Source organism: Garra rufa, chromosome 18 (assembly GCF_049309525.1).
Source record: "Garra rufa chromosome 18, GarRuf1.0, whole genome shotgun sequence".
Classification (NCBI taxonomy): Eukaryota; Metazoa; Chordata; class Actinopteri; order Cypriniformes; family Cyprinidae; genus Garra; species Garra rufa.
In genome coordinates, this window is record NC_133378.1 from 10986461 (window position 1) to 11009367 (window position 22907).

The 22907-nt window shown below is 36.1% G+C and overlaps 2 protein-coding genes across 2 annotated transcripts in view; one reads left to right on the top strand and one right to left on the bottom strand.

Moving 5' to 3' along the window:
- Nucleotides 1–10118, top strand: part of hdac7a (histone deacetylase 7a) — a 59127-nt gene extending 49009 nt beyond the window's left edge. Inside the window, exons 21-24 of the mRNA XM_073823116.1 lie at nt 2080–2213; nt 2415–2496; nt 4435–4573; nt 6236–10118. Of these exons, the coding sequence (XP_073679217.1) occupies nt 2080–2213; nt 2415–2496; nt 4435–4573; nt 6236–6278 (398 nt within the window). The 3' untranslated portion in view covers nt 6279–10118. The remainder of the gene's footprint in view (nt 1–2079; nt 2214–2414; nt 2497–4434; nt 4574–6235) is intronic.
- A 1945-nt stretch (nt 10119–12063) lies between these two features.
- Nucleotides 12064–16922, bottom strand: twist3. The gene is made up of 2 exons (XM_073823224.1): nt 15820–16922; nt 12064–12533 (listed from the first exon to the last, which is right to left on the bottom strand). The coding sequence occupies exon 1, from the start codon at nt 16701–16703 to the stop codon at nt 16086–16088; it is 618 nt and encodes a 205-aa protein (XP_073679325.1). The 5' UTR covers nt 16704–16922; the 3' UTR covers nt 12064–12533; nt 15820–16085.
- Nucleotides 16923–22907: the final 5985 nt, after the last annotated feature.

Here is a 22907-nt window from a genome sequence, read left to right on the forward strand (position 1 = left end):
GGAAAAAATTCAGAATGGGAGGATAAAATATGTTTCAAATTTTTGTATTCTCTTGCAAAGATATTTGAGTTCTTTCGAAAAACTGTTGAATTTGGACAAACACTTCCTGTTTACGTTACAGCTTGTAAGTTAGAGGTTTATACTATTAAAGGTGAAGTTCTCTTCCAGAACAAAAATCTACAGATAATTTACTCACCCCCTTGTCATCCAAGATGTCCTTGTCTTTCTTTCTTCAGTCGTAAAGAAATATTTTTTTGAGGAAAACATTTTAGAATTTCTCTCCATTTAATGGACTTCTATGGTGCCCCCAAGTTTGAACTTCCAAAATGCAGTTTAAATGTAGCTTCGAAAGGGCTCTAAACAATCCCAATCGAGGAAGAAGGGTCCTACCTAGCAAAACGATTTGTTATTTTCCAAAAAAGTTACAATTTATATACCACAAATGCTCATCTTAGTCTTGCTCTGCCGAATTGCGTGCATACCTGTTTATGAAAGTTAGGGCATTTTCTCCCTCAACAGCGATGTTTTACCTTTTTTTGTAAAGGGCGTTTGACCTTCTTTGGATGTTCACTTTGTAAACACTGGGTCGGTACATCTGCAGGGATATAGGATGATTTTGAGGTTGGAGGAGAAAATGAGATCGGAGTTTTTCGACATACCCTAATTGTCATAAACAGGAATACACACTGTTCAGCAGAGCTAGACTAAGACGAGCATTTGCCGAAACAGATCGTTTCGCTAGATAAGACCCTTCTTCTTTAGCTGGGATCGTTTAGAGCCCTTTGAAGCTGCATTTAAACTGCATTTTGGAAGTTCCAACTTGGAGGGCACCATAGAAGTCTATTATATTGAGAGGACTGCATGAACATCTTGGATGACAAGGAAGTGAGTAAATTATCTGTAAATTTTTGTTCTACAAGTAAACTTCTCCTTTAACAGATAGCCATGAACGCTTAACATGCAATTTAGCACGTTCTGTTCATATTCTGGGCTTATTTCCTTTTCTGTATAATTTATTAATTAACTGTGTAGCGAATTTACGTTTTTATACCACTGTCTTAGTCCATTTATTAAGCGTTTTCATTCCGTGGGGGATACACTTAAAGGAGTAGTTCACTTTCAGAACAAAAATTTACAGATAATGTACTCACCTTCTTGTCATCCAAGATGTTCACGTCTTTCTGTCTTCAGTCGTGAAGAAATTATGTTTTTTGAGGAAAACATTTCAGGATTTCTCTCCATATAATGGACTTCTATGGTGCCCCCAAGTTGGAACTTCCAAAATGCAGTTTAAATGCGGCTTCAAAGGGCTCTAAACGATCCCAGCCGAGGAATAATGGATTATTTTCTAAAAACTTTTGCAATTTATATACTTTTTAATTTCTACACAGAGCTAGACATGACAAGCATTTGAGGTTAAAAAGTATAGAAATTGTAATTTTTGTTTAGAAAATAACTGATCGTTTCGCTAGATAAGACCCTTCTTCCAAGGCTGTGATTGTTTAGAGCCCTTTGAAGCTGCATTTTGGAAATTCAAACTCGGGGGCACCATAGAAGTCCATTATATGGAGAAAAATCCTGAAATGTTTTCCTCAAAAAACATAATTTCCTTACGACTGAAGAAAGAAAGACGTGAACATCTTGGATGACAAGGGGCTGAGTACATTACCTGTAAATTTTTGTTCTGAAAGTGAACTACTCATTCATATCTTGGCTATTCTGCTTCTCTGTATGCTTTATTAAGTCTTAGTTCAAAATAAAACTCTATTAAATGCTACATTGTGAACGTACAGAGCTGTATGAACCACTGCAAGATGTTAAGTAAACATGAAGTGTTTGTCCTAAACTCAGCTGGTTTTGCGAAAGAATGCAAAGTTACTTGAGGGAACGCAAAAGTTTTCAAAAAATTTGAAAAATATTTTTTCCTTCCACCCAATTTTTTATTTTTTTCCCACCACAATGTTCCTTTGGGGGCTCCGTAGAATACTTTTAAATTTAAAAACCTTTTATATGAAATTGCATTTGATTTTTAAACAGTCCCAGTAGAAGTTTGTGTTTATGTTATCGGTCTCTCTGCAGGTTTCGGGTTTTTGACTCGGCAGTTGATGACGTTAGCAGGAGGACGCGTGATTCTTGCATTAGAGGGAGGTCACGACCTCACGGCCATATGTGATGCTTCTGAGGCCTGTGTCAGCGCTCTGCTAGGACTGGAGGTCAGATTTCATGCTTAAGCTGTCCAAATACCATCATAAGTATACATTTATTAAATTGTTATAATCCTACCGTTAACAAATACTAAGCACTGTTGTTACATAAGGGTGTTAACATGACTTTTCTGGCAACGTCTTGCATGACGTGCTCTTTGTTTTAAAGCAAAAACAAAAACACCCTTTTTCATCTCGGCTTTCTCTTAGGAGCCTCTTCCTGAGTCGACTCTCCTGCAGACGCCCAATGCCAACGGAGTGCTTTCCCTCCAGAGAGTGCTGCAAATACAGAGTGAGTGTCTCTCGCTCCTCTCGTCCCAGTCTGAATCTAATTATCCTGAAATGCACTGGCTTCCTGGTAGCACACATTTGTTTAATTCTTTGTAATTAATTATAATCATGATCGTCGTTGTTTCACCACATGGTTCCTGCTCTGCCAAAATATTCCTATAAAAGCAACGGTATGGGATGCACTACGTGGCGAACACTACCTCTCCTATGCTTTCTGTATGCTATTGACATGATCCGCCTGCATCTATTTAGTTTTCAACAAGCTGTCATCAACACTCATCGGTCACAGTTTCTAACCTGTGTGACTTTCTATCATCAGTTGAACACAGAAAGAAACACAGTACGATGATTCATACAGTTGAAGTTCAATAAGGACAATGTAGTCTATATGAGGTCATACAATATTTGTGTTTGAGAAGCAGACCAAAAAGTCACCATTATCTTTCCCTCTGCTGTAGTTATTCAACTTCATGGAAGCCTCATTGTTTCTTGGACGTCAAGGAAGCACGTTTGAGCTTCTGTTTGACATTCAGTGTGCTCTATCTTGTAAATATGAAAGTAGATAGATATACACCACAAGTCAAAAGTTTTTGAACAGTAAAATTTTTAATGTTTTTTAATGAAGTCTCTTCTGCTTACAAAGCCTTCATTTATTTGATCCAATCTACAGCAAAAAAAAATCAATATTTTTACTATTTAAAGTAATTATTTTGTATTTGCATATCTTTTAAAATGTAATTTATTCTTGTGATTTCAAAGCTGATTTTTTAGCATCATTACTCCAGTCACGTGATCCTTCAGAAATCATTATAATATTCTGATTTGCTGCAAAAAACTTTTCTGATTATTATGTTAAAAACAGGTTTCTTTGATGCATCTTTTGTATCATTTTGGAGCTTTTATAACATTATAAATGTATTTATCATCACCTTTGATCAATTTAAAGCATCCTTGTTAAATAAAAGTATTAATTTATATAATTTCTTTCCAAAAAAAAAAAAAAAAAATATATATATATATATATATATATATATATATTAATAATAATTATACTGACTCCAAATTTTTTTATTGTATAGTGTATAATGTTACAAAAGCTTTTTATTTCTGACAAATGCTGGTCTTTGGATCTTTCTATTCATCAAGGAATCCTGAAAAAAAATGCATGTTTTAAAATTTTATTTTCATGTTTTAAATATTTATAATAATACTAAGAAAAATGTTTCTTAACAGCAAATCAGCATATTAAAATGATTTCTGAAGGATCATGTGGCACTGAAAACTTGAATAATGGTGTAAATTTAGCTTTGATCACATGAATAGATTTTTATTGAACATTTTTAAATATATTCAAATAGAATGCAGTTATTTTAAATAGTAAACAGCTGTATTTTGGATCAAATAAATGAACTGCTTGGTGAGCAAAAGGCAATTCTTTAAAAAAACATTAAAAATCTTTTGACTGGTGGTGTAGATCTGAAAGTGAAAGAAGACTTGACAAAAATCGCTTGATTTATATGGATTACTTTTACAATTTCTTTATGAACTTTTTAAAGCTTTAAAGTTCTGATTCAATGGATTTCAATAAAGGGACAAAGTCTCTTAGGTTTCATTAAAAATGTCTAAGTTTGTGTTTTAAAGATGAAAAACATCATATTTTGTTTGGAACAACATGAATATGAGAAAACAATAACAGATTTGTCATTTTTGAGTGTACCATCCCATTAAATTTCAGTCTTTTCTTCACATAAAGTCTTCAGACAAGTTGTATACAGGTTTTTCATATTATGGAAATGAGCCGCTTTGACATTCTGGGTTAGGGTTTTTTTCTGATTCACTTTGGATAGAAAGTCATACAGGTTTAGAATGACATAAGAACCTGTAAATTATGCCAAAATGTAGTCCGGTCTGTTTATTCTGAAATCTCCTTCTATCTCAGGTCAGTATTGGTCGTCACTGAAGCCGTTGATGGGCACGGTGGGGATGTCATTTTTGGGTGCCCAGAAGATGGACTGTGAGGAAACGGACACAGTGAATGCAATGGCGTCCCTCTCCGTGGGTGTCTTGAATAACAAAAGGTGAGTTCTGATAAAGAAATTTAGCTAAACACAATTAATACAGTCACTCCTATATAGGCAGTTCTACAGAATTGGTGCAAAACACATTTAAAAAGCAGTTAAGTATAAAAATCCTAGATGTTTACTAAGATCAGTAAGTTTCAGTAGTGACATCATTGGGTTTTTTTTGGCCTTATCCCATAAAATTGTCACTACCATGACATTCACGACCGAAACGTCATCAGTAATGACAAAAGGGTACACATAATCCTCATATTTGAGGGAAATAAACAAATATTTTAGTACAGTTATGCCATTTTTTTATATTTTAGTATATTTTAGTAGTGGTTACAATTCTGTAATGTTAGGTGGTCACTACTGAAAATATGCAGTCACTACTGAAACATGGGATGTTTTGTCAAAAATAAAGTATATTGAATTATCAAACTAAGATGTTATGATATGGTTCAGTGTATATTCAAACTAATGAATCCTAAAGTTTGAAATCAGTATGATCAACTTTCTGCCTTTTACATAGAAATATTGCATTCAAAATACAGCTAATTTATAAATCACACTTGAAATATTGTTAAAATTGTTATTGGTATTGATTTACCTTTGAAAACATTTTAATAAAATAGAATAAATATATATTTACAAGGTAGATCTAAGCAAAATCTTAATAGGTCAATATAACCCTTCTTATTAAATTATATATTACGTATTATGTTTCGGTAGTGACAAATTTGCAGAAAGGACAAATATTCCAAAACTTTCTGAAAATACAATATGAGAATTAACTGCACAGTTACTAGAAATGTGTACCTTGGATATTATACAATTTGCATACATATAAAATTTGTGGAAAAAGACATTTGCAACTCTGACTTTTCAGCAATTTCAACAGTTTCTGTAGAATGTCCCATATATGTGACCCTGAACCACAAAACCAGTCATAAAACTGAGATTCATAAATCATCTGAAAGCTAAATAAATAAGCTCCATTGATGTATGATTTGTTAGGATAGGAAAATATTTGACCGAGATACAAATATTTGAAAATCTGGTGCAAAATATCAAAATATTAAGAAAATCACCTTTAAATTGTCCAAATGAAATTTCTGGCAATGCATATTAATAATCGAAAAATAAGTTTTAATGTATCTATGGTAGGAAATTTACTAAATATCTTCATGGAATATGATCTTTACTAAATATCCTAAAGATTTTTGGCATAAAAGAAAAATCAATCATTTTGAACCAAACAATGTATTTTGGCTATTGCTACGAATATACCCGTGCTACTTAAGACTGGTTTTGTGGTCCAGGGTCACCTATAAAGCTGATTTGTATGTATTAGATTGGAGATGAGATAAAATATTACTAAATGGTGCCTTTGCAACTAACTGAAATGCGAGAAAAAAAAAAAAAAAAGTATAAAAAGCTGCATTCCACAACCAAATTTATTGACTAAGTCAAATTTTCCTACAGGATTTTGTTTTTGAAGAAAGGGGCTAATCTGTAATCCAAATCAATTCATGCTAATGTTTTCACAGGTGCCTCTTTCCCTTTTAATCTAAGATAGGCTTCAGAGCTGGAGGAAATTACGCTTTTGTTGCATTCTTGAGCATAAAAACCATATGCTGATTGTTTGATGCTAAACAAAAACCTCATTTTTTACAGCCTCGCAGATGAACCCATGGAGCACGACGAAGACTCCCTTTAAACCAGGTCTTTACGCGTCTGCAAACTGTCCAGTACCAAATGGCGCTCCACACCATGTGAACGAGCCGTGCCTCAAGACCAGCAGTGCCTCAGGGGGGCGTGGCTTCCTCATCATAGCCCCTCCCCCAAGACACCACCTCAACACTGACCACCAGCGCAGCGCGGCTAAGCTACCAACCCGCAGATACAGTTCTGCCGGGGCTCTGGGATCCACGTCATCTTCTCCGAACCACGCAAACAAACACACTATGAGGCCGCTTTGTTGTGCGTTAGTGTGTTTTTAGTATTCATTAAAAGAACGCGCTCGAATATTCACCTCCGGTGCCTCGAAAGAGACTATTTACCTTAGCTGGAGATGCAAAAGGAACAGTTCCAGTTAAGGATTATTTAACCTTTTTAACTACCCCTGACGAGCGGACTGTGCTGAGAGAAAATGAGGGGTTTCCTTGCACCTGGCAACCACAAAGTGGCTCCACTCTATGATGTCATTACTATTAACCAATTAAACCACTAAAGACGACGAAGAAGTATAAGAAGAAGAAGAAAACGATCTCGACAACTGTGGGCTTTATAAATCGTAATTTTCTTTTTGCACTGTGCATTCCATAATGTGAACCGTGAAATTTTCCAAACCTCTGGGAAACGAAAGATCTAATTCTGTGTCTAGTTTTATGCTTTTAAACTGAAGCAAAAAAAAACAAAAACGTTGCATTCTTGTCAAGTTCAGTTACATTCTACCTGCATTCCCAGCATGAAGGCTGTAAACTTGAATACTTCGAGATCTGTACTGATTTTGTGTATCTGCCTCGTGTTTTTAAAGGCCAGAGGGACAAACCAGCTACGAGCAAGTTTATTGCACACACCCACTCAAAGAAAAAACACACATATACGGCTATTTCTGTGCACACGTCGCATTCTTATGACCACTGTACAGTTAATATCGTGGACACAGGAAGTGCTTAGGCTTTCCCTAGTAGCTCAGTCTCTTTTTAGACCAAACTAATTTGAATATGACTTTTATACGTGTGTGCGTGTGTGTATCTATCAATCATATCTTTAGCCTGTTCTGTACTCAAAATTGACCACAAGCAAAAAACGCAAAACGACTTTTGAATGGGCTCTCGAAGCCACTTTTCTTTTTACAACACAATTGTCTGTATTTTTTCTCACTGATCTTTGTTGTTTTGGACGAGGGAAAGGACTAGCTTGTTAACCTGTGGAGAAGACTTGTCTAGAGTTGGTGTGCATTTAATGATTTTCTTTCATTGCTGTGCGCTTACTGACGTTTTTTTTTTTTTTCATTTTTACGAGGGATGCATTGTTTTTGGATGGCGTTCGGTTTTCCACAGCCTGCACATAGATGTCTAATTCACACCAGTTGTGTGGATGAAGTTTATAGCGATATTAAATATGTCTCTCGGCCGCTGGGATTCACATTTACGCCATCGTCGTTGAACCGAAATTAATATCACACCAACCTGAAACCAAAACGGACAGACCTCTTCGAAATCAGCATGTTTGGTTTCAAAAACCATATCACTTGTTTAACATTTGTCACCTTGGACCACAAAACCAGTCTTAAGTAGCACTAGCAATAGCCAAAAATACATTTTATGGGTCATATTCTAGAAAAGATCATGTTCCGTGAAGACATTATCTAAATTTCCTACTGCAAATATATCAAAACCTAATTTTTGATTAGTAATATGCATTGCAAAGAACTTCATTTAGACAACTTTAAAGTTTTAAAACTTTTAATTCTCTCAATATTTTGATTTTTTTGCACCCTCAGATTCCAGATTTTTTAAATAGTTGTATCTCGGCCAAATATTGTCTTTTTCTGACAAACCGTATTTAGCTTTCAGATGATGTATAAATATCAATTTCATGACTGGTTTTGTGGTCCAGGGTCACATTATTAAACAAAAGTCCATCTAGTTACGTAATCCTGATGGGCCAAACCTTGCAAATAATGCGCTGGAAGTTATCGTCCACATGCTGTATCAGTATCTCATAGCCGATTGGGACGTTTCATTCGACTAGCAGCACAGTTCATGGGGCTTGTTTGACTTCGCCGTCGTGCTTTTAGTCTAATGAACGCCCCAGCTCAATTAGACATTAGATGTCTAATTCACACCAGTTGTGTGGATGAAGTTTATAGCGATATTAAATATGTCTCTCAGCCGCTGGGATTCACATTTAGAACATTAACGATAAACCAAAATTAATATCACACCAACCTAAAAACAAAACGGACAGACCTCTTAAAGATCAGCATGTTTGGTTTCAAAAACCATATCACTTGCTTAACATTTGTCACCTTGGACCACAAAACCAGTCTTAAGTAGCTCAGGGTATATTTGTAGCAATAGCCAAAAATACACCGTGTGGGTCAAAATAATCAGTTTTTCTTTATTCCAGTAAAGATCGTGTTGCATGAGGACATTTTCTAAACTTTCTACTGCAAATATGTCAAAACACAATTTTTGATTAGTAACATGCATTGCTAAGAACTTAATTTAGACAACTTTAAAGTTTTAAAACTTTCAATTTTCTCAATATTTAGATTTTTTTGCACCCTCAGATTTCAGATTTTCAAATAGTTGTATCTCAGCCAAATATCATACTATCCTAACAAACCATACATCAATGGAAAGCGTATTTCAAAAAATGTACCCTTATGACTGGTTTTGTGGTCAAGGGTCACATTTCTCAACAAAAGTATATCTAGTTGTGTAACCCTGATGGGCCAAACCTCGCAAATAATGCGCTGGAAGTTATCGTCCACATGCTGTATCAGTATCTCGTCATTGATTGGGACGTTTCATTCGACTAGCAGCACAGTTCATGGTGCTTGTTTGACTTCGGCGTCGTGCTTTTGGTCTAATGAACGCCCCGGCTCAATTCGTATTGTTAGATAACGATGACCAAAATGCTGTTATTACGAACACGTGGACTAAAAATAGAGGCATTCCTTGTGCGATTTCTGACCAATACTTCCTCCCTTTCTTGCCTTGTACCAAACCACTGTGGATAGTTCTACATTTGTATGATTCCATGTAAATAGTACCAACCATTTATCAATGTTTTGTGAGGTTTTCATGAAGACCCTGGGTAGCCTTTGCCCATCAGACCCCCATGAAGACTCTTGTAAAATAGAGCAGATGCAGACGTTCGCTCATTAATGAAGTCATAGCTAACTCTCCGAACTAGCGGCGATCTTGCTGCGTATTTATAGTACTTCAAGCAGTGCACTTGCATTCCACCAGCACCAAAACATGCATCAGCGTTTGAGACCGATTGGACTTGGTTAGCGACAAATCGACAGCACTTAGTGACAGTTTCACCGGGCCGTTGGGACTGTGGCTACAGATCTTCACATTCCGTTGCCGTTTGGACACTGATATGCGTCTTATACACAGTGTGTTTTAACAATAGCTTTGTGCATTTGTACTGTTTTGATATACCTCTCAAAGCGCTTGTATTCTCTCTTTATGAAGTAAAAGAACTCGGAGAGTGTGTGCTGTCATCACCGCTCGTGTAAAAGCAAACCAGCGCCGTCTTAATGTCATTTATTCCCTTTCGCCTCCTTGTATGGACAATGTAAATAGTTTCCTACGACCAAAAGACTTCACCTACGTGCCTTGAAGTACTTTACCTGTCGACCCCACTAACTGGATCTGTTTTTAACAAAGAATAACAGAAATGATGTTTCCGAATCTTCACGTACTTAACGATTCCCTTGTTTATTTCCTGTTTCTCTGTGTATAGAAAAGAATGTCTATTTTGTACTGTTTCTATCTTCCTAATTAAAAAGAAAAGCATTTTTTGTTTGCCTGAATTGCGTTCGGCTTTGTCATTTTTGTGTACTCTCTGTTCTCAATGTCTGAACATCTAATACCAGCGAACTGAAAGAAATTAATCAAATGTGTCATCCATTTGTTTTCTATTATTTGAGAAATATTCGCTTAGATCTACAGCAGGCTTTTTTCATTTGAGCATAGCAGTGCTGTTATAAAAACATACTAAGATAACTACAGTTCCTGGTAGGAATGACTACAATGCCTGCGTTTTCCACCAAAACACAGCTGCTGCTGCTGCTGCTGTTGTTATTACTAGTGTAAAACTGTTGGGAATAGCCACTGAATTCTTCAAAAAAAATAAAAATTGTAAAAGCATCTCGTACTGCCTTTTTCTGAGTGTACACTTTAAAAAAAAAAAAAGGTGCTTCACGATGCAGAAGAACCTTTTTCTCTAAATGGTTCTTTAAAGAATCTTCGAAAGGTTATTTCTGGCAAAAGAAGGTTCTCCAGATTATAAAAAGGTAAGAAAGAGATGGTTCTTTAAAGAACCTTTGACTGAATGGTTCTTTTAGGAACCTTCTATACCATCGCTGTGAAGAACCTTTTAAAGCACCTTTATTTTTAAGAGTGTAACAATGGTGAGTCACGCATCAATTGAAACATCTAAGAATGAACCAGTACCATTATGAATTGCACATGCACACAACCAAAGACATCTGAAATGCCTGATTAATAACCACTAGATTGTCCATGCTCCTTCATACTAATTAGGATTCTGCTTTAGTTTGGGCCACTATGGCCGTGTGTTTTGCACTTTGCTTCAAACATACAACTTGTAATTGCCTTACCTAATTACACATACTAAACAGCAGAATGTGGCACTTTTGTGGTGAGGCGGTCTGTCTTATTTCTTGCCAACCAGACATATATTTATTGAAGCCTCGAACTAAAAAGGATAATGCTAAGTTTATGTGCAAACCAAGTTTAGCTGGCATTTTATTCTAATTAAGTAATTAGCGGTGTCTGTCTGGATTCTAAAGAACTCGTACGAGCAGAACGAGAACACCTTGATCCATCGCTTTAGACTTTTTTCAGATTCAATTTTCGTTTTGTTAAAAGACTTTTTTTTTTCAAAACTGCAAAAATGCACTAAAAAGGTCTCTAACTTACTTAAATGATTAGTTCACTTCCAGAATAAAAAAATCCTGATAATATTAACCAAGATGTTGATGTCTTCAGTTGAAAAATAAAGGTTTTTAAAGAAAAAGTTTCCAGGATATTTTTCCATATAGTGGACTTCAATGGGGATCAGCGTGTTGAAGGTCCAAATTGCAGCTTCGAAGGGCTCTACACAATCCCAGCCGAGGAATAAGTGTCTTATCTAGTGAGACGATTGGTCATTTTCTTAATTTTTTTTTAATTGATATACTTTTAACCACAAATACTCATCTGGACTTCACGCATTAAGTAATCACATTGGAAATGTCACTCGGTTAGTTCTTCGTCTGTGTACTCTGCTTCAAAAATGTACAATAGGGTAAAAAACTTTTTTTTTTTTTTTTTAAACTTCAAAATCATCCAATATCATTGTTTTACCTTTTTTGTAAAAGGCGTTTGACTATCTTCGCACTTTAGCCTTGTTGGGTTGGTACTTTCGCCTACATTAAGAACGCATGATTTCGTAATGTGTGAGCTTGAGCTCATGCAAGATGAAAATGAATGATTGTTTTGTTAGATAGGACTCTTATTCCTCGACTGGGATTGTGTAGAGCTTTTTGAAGCTGCATTGAAACTGCAATTTGGACTTTCAACCTGTTGATCCCCATTGAAGTCCACTATATGGAGAAAAATCCTGGAATGTTTTCCTCAAACACCTTAATTTCCTTTCGACTGAAGAAAGAAAAACATGAACATCTTAGATAAGATGGGGGTGAGTAAATTGTCAAGTGAACTAATGCATTTGGTATTCACCGAACCATCATATTGCATTAAAAATTAGCTTTATTTTTTTTTTTAAAAGCATAACAGTCATTTAGGCGAATGTGGTATACACCATTATGCGATTGTTACACCGTCACAGAAGCAATAATGTTGGCTAATATACAGCATAAATGACAAGCGCAACAACTCCGAAATAATCACATCTGTATATCAGAGAATATAGTAGCATTGCGTCTACGTAGCATGTTTCCATCAGGTTAAGGTTAGCTATACATGTAGAGTCCTTATGACAGTCAATGTCTGCCTCTGTGCGTCCGTACATAGTCAAAGTCAGTGAACGCTGATCTCAGATCAGCACTCTGCCACTCAATCAGAGTCATTTCCAGAGTCGTGTGGACATTTCTGCGCAATCTCAGTTTAGACTTTTTGCTTTTGTTGTATTGCTCCATTGGGAAAAGGGAAAGATTGTTGGTTTGTAGTTGAAGCATGATGTCCACTGGGATAGTGGGAAACTGTTGAGACAGACAGAAGAAAACATGTCAGAAATGTGCTTTATAATCATAATAACTTGGTAATAACAACATTTGCAAGTATATTGCAATTTGTATGTATATTGCACTGGGTTGGGTATGTCAATTTGGTTGTCCTACGTTTTGCATATTCTATATTTTTATTATTTGTTATGCATGGCGCTTTTGTAAGCTAATATTTTTTTCCAAAAATGCACGGATTTTACACTTTTCACAAAAACAATTACAACGCCATAAAACCATTTGATAAAGGACTAGAAGGTTTAGATTAACGGCAAACGTAGGTAGAACAAAACATTGAGGAGAGGTTGAGAGATGTTTGGATCTGCATTACTTCATAAACAGCTTTATTTAAATTGCCCAATGGTTTTGCTGGAATCTGCATGTCATCTCAGCCTAAAGCGAAGGATTCATTCCCATGAGCACCGGCAAACACGTTGACTCATCTCATATAAATGAAGGACATTGCTAAAGTAATACAGTATGTGGTGGATATGACTAGTCCAAGGAAACCACAACCCAAAATAAATCCTGACAAAGAGCCGTAGTTACTCCGTTTCCATTTTTTTTTTCACAAATCAGCCAAACAAGACAGAATGACTAAAGAAGATGCGAGAAGATACAATTTTAATTGATTAGGATTACGATAATGCCAGTCCTAGTTCATAAAACTGGTTCAAAGCTGCACTTCAAAGATGTTTTTTGATATTTGTGATTTGGTTTTTGTTTAGAAGTTCCATCATAGATAAAAGCTTTGTAATAGAACGTGGTCTGTTTAGTATTATGACCCTTCAGATGGACTGTAAGGACAATGTTTTGTTTGTTTTTCCCCATAATACTACTACTAATAATTTATATAAGAAGAGAAAGGGTCCATACTTGCATGCAATCTTTATAGTTTGATTTGAAACCTTAGAATTTTTATTTTCGAAGATTTTCTTAAGTGTGTACATTTATTGTCGCATTTAAGTGCAGAATGTGAGAAACTGCTGCACTGAAAACTCTACGTTCTGCACATTCATGTCCTGTTCTTTTGTGAAGTGTTTCAGTTAATTTGATTACACTGGTAGCTACCAATAACAGTGAGTCATTTCAGCTCCATTTGAGAGATTCTTCACATTTTCTCCTCAAATCAGTGCAGAAAATGTGAAAAATTTAGTCTGGACGTGGGCACAACTAATGTTGGCACACTGTTGCAGAATATCAGTTGGGGAATTTCACCATCTTACGACTACACAGTGCCAGCTAAGTATTTCCAAACTCTCGCAGTGCCCTAAAATCGATAGTCATGCGTGCACTAAAATCTTTCTCTTCATATATGCAAACTTCAAACTGAAATATATCATCAAACTGAATTTGTGTGTGTTGTATGGCGTGTATCTCTCATACACACACACACACACACACACACACCTCTGTAACACCCCACAACTGTTTCCAATCATTAGGTTCCTGCATGTCTAGGCCCGGTCGCCTCTGATTGCACGACACTGGATATGAGATCCCGTGAAGGGCAGAGGGAGGGCGATTTACACCCGTGGGCTAAAGGAGAGTCCTCTCCACCTTTCCCTGCTTCCTGTTCACTCACTTTTCTTTGCCTTTAATGATTTTTCTTTGTTCCCGGTTATCTTTAACAGCAAAACATGGCCCCTGGTGCTCAGTCTGAGAGCTTAGCGGAAAACAATGCGGAATAAGTACACATGTATAGTAAATACATATTAATTACATAGTTATTACATATGTACTAACATATAATTAGTTTAGGTATAAATTTAGCTCCAAATCTAGAAATATATGCTTGACCTGTGCAGATAATATTCAAATATAAAAATGTCTGGTAGTGTTTTGTTTTGTTTTTGAAAAAGAAAGGTACATGAAGTATTTCAATAGGTACGAAATCAAAAGAAGTAGGCCTGTGTGTTTTAACCTCAACAGCGAAACATCTCAAGCTTAAAGTAGTATTTAGGTAAACTTGACAAGTAAGTGTTTACAATAAACAGATCACATGACATGAATAAATTTGTCTATGAGAACAAGAATAATCTTTTTTTATGCAAAGACGTGTGTAAGTGCAAATTCTAGAATCTTGGGATTAAAAAAGGAGTTTCGCATTCAAGTTGGTTTCTCAAAATGTCTCTCTCTAATTTCTTACAGATTCTTGAAACAGCATGTTTATGCATCTAATTTTCATACCATTAACCTGGGGTTCAAATCATTATTTTCATTTAAGCCAATTGACAGATGTTTGAAGTTATGAATTCTTGCTGAATACCTATTGCTATTTCGACAAATCTGAAATTGCTTGAATGTAGTGCACTTTTAGAACACATTATTAGCGCAAATAATTATTATTTGGAAAACAAAGTCTTTCATATCTAGCACATTGTAAAAAATATACTCTCTAAGACCATTATCATAAAAGAAACTTTTATGTTTAAGTCTTGTCTATGTAGTTTTTTTTTTTTTTTTTTTTTTTTTTGGTGGTTGTGATTCGTAAACCATTTCCCAATACAAATAAATAAATATACAAACTATTTGCACATCTATTGTGAGTCTATTCTAAAGTCAAGAAAAAAACAGCACAATTCTTGGAAAATGATGCAGCATTGAAAAAAAACTTTTCATTTATATGTTTGCCTTTTCATGCCTTTCTATTAAATTTCCAATGCAAATGTAATTCTGAAACAGGTTAACTGTTCATTAGACCAACAGTTTCAATTCAGTGAGTGAGAGCTACTCCAGCTGGTTAAAGGTCCAGCCACAAAAACAGCTGCCCAAGCCACAGTAAGGGCCAGCAGACAGTTACAACAAACCCCTGAGGAAAATCATTAGTGACAGTCCTCTTAGAATTATTATAATTAATGCTATTATATTATTAAAACTTGGGATGTTTGTCGTAACTGAGCGCAGAGTTTCACGATCATCGCCATTTAGCACAGCACACAGTACAGAGTCTGTATGCATTCTGATATATATATATATGAACTCTACATTCTTGGAATTATTTCATGAACAGTTTAACTATTTTGTGTGGATGTTTGATTATGCATGATTCCACATAAACCATAAATAGAGGTTAGGTAAACACAGCCCCTAAATTCACCAAAGATTGATTGGTATGATGTAAAATATGTAATTCATTTTCGTTTTCTCATTTGAGATAGAGAAGCATGAACTTGCAGATCAACAACTCGTGCTAAACCAAATCCATTCGCTCATATCATTGAATTTCTGACACTTAATTTTGTCAATTCAACATCTGACATACCTGTAGAGGTCTGCTCTGAGAAAAAGTGAAAAGTTCGGTGTTGGGAGGTCAGAGGTCAGCTTTAGGCAGGGGTCAGGTCATGGCGGCAGGAGTCAAATGGTAGGTTCTGGTGAAGTTAAAGCCGTAGCTAGTAGACAAACAGCGATAGATTCAATTATCAGAGTCACTTTCTCTCGGGCCACAATGCGGGTTCAGAGTTCAAGGTCTGGTTGGAGTTTCTTGGGGGGCTGTAGGGTCGGCAGGTAGGATCAGGAACGGGCGAACGTCTAGTGAGTGGCGGACATGGACCAAGCGCCCTCCATCCTCCATACGGAGAAGGCGTAGCTCAGCCTTTCGTGGGCCAGGTAGTTACAACTGGCCAGCTTGGCATCCATCTCATCGCTCTGGAGAACCTGGTAGAGAAAGTCGATATATCTGGAAGCCAGTTTGAGGATTTGGATCTTGCTCAGTTTGTCCGAAGGCAACGTGGGGATGATCTTCCGCAGCGAGGCGAAAGCGTCATTTAGGGACTGCGTGCGCTGCCGTTCCCGGACGTTAGCAATCACTCGTTGCGTGTGGAGGTCCTCGAACGGCTGCCCAGGCACAGGTGACACCGTGCTCACGGTGGGCACTAGGGAGGCCGAAGAGGATGACGAGGAAGAAGGAGAATTCCTCTTGGGTCGCTTGGGGCAAGTGGGAGCGAGCGTGGAAGGGCCCTCCAGTGACGTCTTATCGTCCTGTGTTAGGGGTCCACCAGGTTCTTTCTTGGGTCCTGTCAGCCGCTTCCGAGGACCCGCCGGTGGTGCGACGACGACGGGGCACTTGTTAGGGCGACGTTCTTGCTCCTCTTCACTGGGTAGGACCCCACCCTCGGGAAAGTCGCCACAAGACTGTTCCTCTCGCATGACGCTCAGTCGTCCTTGTCAATCCCGTGCTTCGCTTCTATCCTATTTCGCTTCTTCGCTTGTGGCCTTGAACTGGCAAAGCAAAACAAATCAAAGCAATGTGGTGCTTTTACCGAACTCAAGAAGGTGCCAGATTATGCGGCCATACATCTGGGTTGGTAACAATCTGTGTCTCCTCAGTGTGTCATGTAGCTGTGGGTCAGTTCTTGAAACCTCAAAATCACTATCTGGCTGTCAGGTCTTTTATAAAGGCCAGTGTCTAAGCCTTCCAAAGCCCTTCCTACTTTGATCAGCGATTGGTTAAGAGCTGGATTGGTTGAGGGGTGGAGCTGCTCGAAGGAAACAGGAAGGCAACGGACGTCCCCGATTGGAGGGTAGAGCCAGAAGGAGGGGGCCCACGATCTAAGGTAGCGGCAAAGACTCTGCTGTAGAGTTTTCTTGAAATTGTCTGAAGCATATTGGTTCCAGATTTCCCCCAAAACAAGCCTTGAGTCCATGCACACCCCCTCCACTACTCCAACACCCTACACCTCCTCTTTTTTCCCCCATCACAGCCCAAGATAGACAATAGGAAGGAGCTGAGAAGCAAGCTTGCTGTTTTGCATGCTGTTTCATGCTGTCTCTCTGTTGGCTTTATGGAATGGCGAGCTTTTCAAGGGTAAACTGGACTTTATTTCGAACATGCTGAGTGAAAACTAAACATCACTGAGTGTCTTTTACATGTGTTTGCATTTATGTGCATTTAAAAGTGGGACTGTTCATTTTTGTATACTGCTGATTGAGTCAAATTCATCAGTGTGTGAATTTGTTTAGGTTTGTGTGAAAAGTCACCATCTCATATGCACATGTAGCTTAAAATGACCATTTTAAAAAGCGGTCAAACCATGAGTAAAAGAAATAGCATTATCAGTGTTTATATATGATGTTGCATCACATCAGGACACTGTTAGCTGTTTTGTTTGAGCCTGAGGAAAAACAGGGCCTGGAATCAGGATTGGCCGAGACCACAAAGTGAATCTGCCCATGAATTAAATCACTACATCAATATTTTCTAGCTTTATTTTGACCTTTATGACTAAGTACGATGTGTCAATTTAAATGAAACCAAACCTGCTTTGACTGTGTCACTGTGATTGTTAATTTCATTTTGAAATATCATAACTAGTGTCCTGCTTTACTTAAAATTGGTTTCAGAATCAAAGCATATGCTATAAAAGGCTGAAATTCATAAAACATAATGAATTCATTTCTGAACAAAATTGGCGCTCTAATCAACAGTTTGAATACAAACAATGGGCCTCATTTTTCAGTCTCTCTTATGTCTCGGTGTCTTCTAGCAGATTAAGAAAACTGACAGATCTATTATGTAGCCGTAGGGTGCAGCAATCATTTCAAAAGAGACCGGGAAGACATTTTTGATCGATGACTAAGTGACCAAGTCATGTAACTGTAGCCTATTTGTATTGACTTGCTATTTTTATTTTTTGGTAATAAAGAGCAGAACAGACAAACATCATGCATTTGCAGGAGTGGTTAGAAGCCAAGCTTTGGCTGAGCTGTGAGTGTGTTAAATCAGTGTTTCTCAGTCCTGGTCCTGTAGTAGGCTACTTCATATCTAACACAACTGATTCAACATTATCAGCTCATTAGCAGAGGCCCCAAGAGCTGAGATGAGTGCCAGATAAGGAGGAAACACAAAATATCCAATGTTAGTGGGGCTATTCACAGTTACACCTACAAAAAATAAAGAAAACATGCAGCATGCAATACTTTCAACTTGGACAAAAATGAGTGGGCTTGTAAAAATTGTTTGTAAATCTCTTGTCATGCTATATTATTACCAAATCTTGGATTCAATCTTTTTGTCAGCTTGTTTTCTTTCAATTAGCACAAGTTTTGTATTTCGTTTTGGACCTGATTGATTGTAGGCCTGAGCTTAAACATCTCAGTTTTGAGTGAAAAAGGCATTATTTGGGGATAACTTTTGCAATGTTTACTCAAAAACTGAGGTGCATAAGTTCAGATCAAGGAGGCCTACAATCAGTCGGTTCCGAAAAGAAATCTATGAGGAATTTTTTTGTAGACTGGTCATTTTTGACTGGAAATTTTTTTTGGAAAGCTGTTATACCCTGTGCGATATGGAAGCCTGTTTCCGCCACTAAATTTCTTCACAAAATTTTTGACTTTTTATCCCACAATTCTGATTTTTTTTTCTCGCAATTCTCTTTTTTTTATAGAATTGAGAGCTATAAACTCGCAATTGCAAGTAATACAATCAAAACTGTGAGATATAAACAGGCAGTTCTGACTACTTTTCTCAGAACTGCATGATATAAACTTGAAATTGTGAGATATAAACTGCCAATTGTGAGTTATAAAGTCCAGTTCTGAGGGGAAAAAACTAATAATTTTACAGAATTGCGAGTTTATTTCTCACGATTCTGACTTAACTCACAATTGTGTGTTCTAAAGTTAAAATTGTCAGCTATTTTGAGAAAAAAAAAATATATACTATACTATCACTATATAAACTCAAAGTTCTATAAAAAAAAGTCAATACAAATGCAGATCTAAGAAATAAAGTCAGAATTACTAGTTTATATCTCGAAATTCTGACTTTATTTCTCGTAATTGCGAGTTTATGTCAGAATTGTGAGAAAAAAGTCAGATTGGTACTTTTTTCTTAGAACTACTAACTTACATATTGCAATTCTGAGTTTTGGTCTCGCTCTGCAAGTTTATTTTACAATTCTGAGAAAAAAAGTTGCAATTCTGACTTTATTTCTCAGAATTGCAACTGTTTTTCTAAACCGCAAGTTTATCTTACAATTCTGAAAAAAAGTTGAAATTCTAAGAAATAAAGTCAGAATTGCTACTTTTTTCTCAGTTACAAGTTTGCATCTTGCAATTCTGAGTTTTGTTCTCGCACCCCAAGTTTATCTTACAATTCTGAAAAAAAGTTGAAATTCTAAGAAATAAAGTCAGAATTGCTACTTTTTTCTCAGTTACAAGTTTGCATCTTGCAATTTTGAGTTTTGTTCTCGCACCCCAAGTTTATCTTACAATTCTGAAAAAAAGTTGAAATTCTAAGAAATAAAGTCAGAATTGCTAATTTTTCTCAGTTACAAGTTTGCATCTTGCAATTTTGAGTTTTGTTCTCGCACCGCAAGTTTATCTTACAATTCTGAAAAAAAAGTTGAAATTCTAAGAAATAAAGTCAGAATTGCTACTTTTTTTCTCAGTTACAAGTTAGCATCTTGCAATTCTGAGTTTTTTTTTCTCACAATTGCAGGTTAATATCTTACAATTCTGAGAAAAAAGTCCCAATTCTGAGAAAAAAAAGTCAGAATTGATAAGTTTTTCACAGACTTACATTTAAATTTCGCAATTCTGAGTTTTGTTCTCGCAACTGCAAGTTTACATCTTACAATTCCGAGAAAAAAGTCACAACTGCGAGTTTGTATCACACTATTCTGAGAAAAAAAGTCAAAATTGTGAGATGACTCGCAACTGCAAGAAAAAAAAGTCAGAATTGTGAGATAAAAACATCTTGCAGTTTTAAGTTTTGTTCTTGTGACTGCGTCTTATAATTCTTAGAAAAAAGTCACAATTCTGAGAAAAAGTCAGAATTGCAAGTTTGCTTCACACAATTCTGAGAAAAAGTCAAAATTGTGAGATGACTCGCAACTGCAAGAAAAAAAGTCAACTGCAAGTTTATATCTTAATAGTTCTGAGAAAAAAAAGTCACAATTCTAAGAAATAAAGTCAGAATTGCTACTTTTTTCTTACAATTGCATGTTTAAATCTTGCAATTCTGAGTTCTTTTCTTGCAACTGCAAGTTTATATCTTACAGTTCTGAGAAAAAATTGCAATTCTGAGAAATAGTCAGAATTGTGACTTTTTTCCTCAGAATTACGTTTAAATCTTGCAATTCTGAGTTTTTTTTCTTGCAAATGCAAGTTTATATCTTTTAATTCTAAATAAAAACATTGCAATTTTGAGAAATTGTTAGTTTACGTCTTGCAATTTTGAGGTTTTTTTTCTCGCAACTGCAAGTTTATATCTTACAATTCTGAAAAAAGTCACAATTCTGAGAAATAAAGTCAGAATTACTTTTTTTTTTCAGACTTACGAGTTTACATCTTCCAATTCTTATATCTTACAATTCTGAGAAAAAAAGTTGCAATTCTGATTAGTTAGAATTGCTACTTTTTCTCAGACATATGAGTTTACATCTCCAATTTTGAGAATTTTTCTCGCAACTGCAAGTTTATTTCTAACAATTTTCAGAAAAAAGTGACAATTCTGAGAAATAAAGTCAGAATTGCTGCTTCTTTTCTCAGAATTACGTGTTTACATCTCGCAGTTCTCCATTTTTTTCTCACAACTGCAAGTTTATATTTTACAATTCTGAGAATTGCTACTTTTTTGTCAGAATTACGAGTTTAAATCTCGCAATTCTGTGTTTTATTCTCGCAACTTTGTTTATATCTTAAAATTCTGAGAAAAAAGTTGCAATTTTGAGAAATAAAGTCAGAATTGCTTCTTTTTTTCTCAGAGTTACAAGTTTACATTTAGTAATTCTACATTGTTTTTTTTTCCTCAAAACTGCATGTTTATATCTTACAATTCTGAGAAATAAAGTCAGAATTGCTACTTTTTTCTCAGAATTACGTTTTAATCTCGCAATTCTGAGTGTTTTTCTTGCAGCTGCAAGTTTATATTTTACAATTCTGAGAAAAAAAGTCAAAATTGTGAGATGTTTCACAACTGCAAGAAAAAAAAGTCAGAACTGTGAGATAAGAAAGTTGCAAAGCCTTTTTTATTTTTTTTATTCAGTGGTGGAAACAGGCTTCCACAGTGGGAATACTAAAGTTTTAGTCCAATGCGATAACATTAAATAACATTTTGGGACAAAGAAAATAATCTCCAATATGACCGGAATACAACATGAGGTTTAATAAAGACAAAGGTAAAAATTCACGCATATGTGTGACAAGACCAGGTACATTCATAGTAACACTTGAGACCAGATTCAAGTCTAAGATTGAATGTGAGTACGCTATCATCCTATTATGAATACAAGTGAGATCACATTGAATTAATACAATTTAAAACCTGTAGAAACTCTTCTAATTATATTCAGCTTTGGGCAAATTTAATATTATAGTTATGTTTAATTTTTTTTTTTTTTGGCCTTTATGCCAATTTCTATTGCAATGCTAGAGGACAAGATCCAATGGAAAAAGAAGAAAAAGAATAAGCGATGTTGCTAATATGAGCATCATGGCTTATTAAAGCATGTGCCCTAACTGACATCCCACGACTTTGAAATCCTTTCTTTTGATTTTTTATTTTTTTTTGTTTTGTTTTTAAATATCATTAAATGTGCATGTACAATGACCCACTCCACCACCGCACCATTTTGTCACAAAGAGTTGGAGGCACTTTCACTGGCATTTTAGCTTGTTTAGATTTGCACCATGGTGGTCCCTGTCAAAATCAGCCTCCGGAGCAAATCCGATCACATGTCCCTCCCACACCGCGCACCTGCGTCTGATCAAGACATTTATACACCACAACGTCACCGAAACTCTCTGACAGGAAATAAACAGCTTAGGGGTACCGGAGTTATGGAGAAACTATACGACGGCTGATATAAACAATGGTGCGCTGCGAGAGGTTTGGACAGGAGTGGATTAGAATTGGGTCAGCGATAGGAACACAGGATCCCCTGGTGAAAGTGGTACTGGGGTTCACAATCCTCTTGAGTCTTAGTCAATCTCTGGTCTGAATATGAACACCAGGGCAGATAGGGGAACGGTAGCATGAGTACGTGGCACAATATTGGCACAGTATCTAAAACCTGATTCAATGTTACAGCTTGTGATTATTGTTTACTGCTTATTTGTGACCCTGGACCACAAAACCAAGTAGTAGCAGGGGTGTATTTGTTGCAAAAGCTAAAAATACATTTTTGGGTCAATATGTTAATTTTTTCTTTTATGCCAAAAATCATTAGGATATTAAGTAAAGATCATGTTCCATGAAGATATTTTGTAAATTTCCTACCGTAAATATATTAAAACTTTATTTTTGATTAGTAATATGCATTACTAAGAACTTAATTTGGACAACTTTATAGGTTATTTTCTCAATATTTCGATTTTTGCACCCTCAGATTCCAGATTTTCAAATAATTG

What these genes read in the sequence shown, in the direction of transcription:
- twist3 (XM_073823224.1), bottom strand. Translation starts at nt 16,703, where the DNA reads ATGCGAGAGGAACAGTCTTGTGGCGACTTTCCCGAGGGTGGGGTCCTA.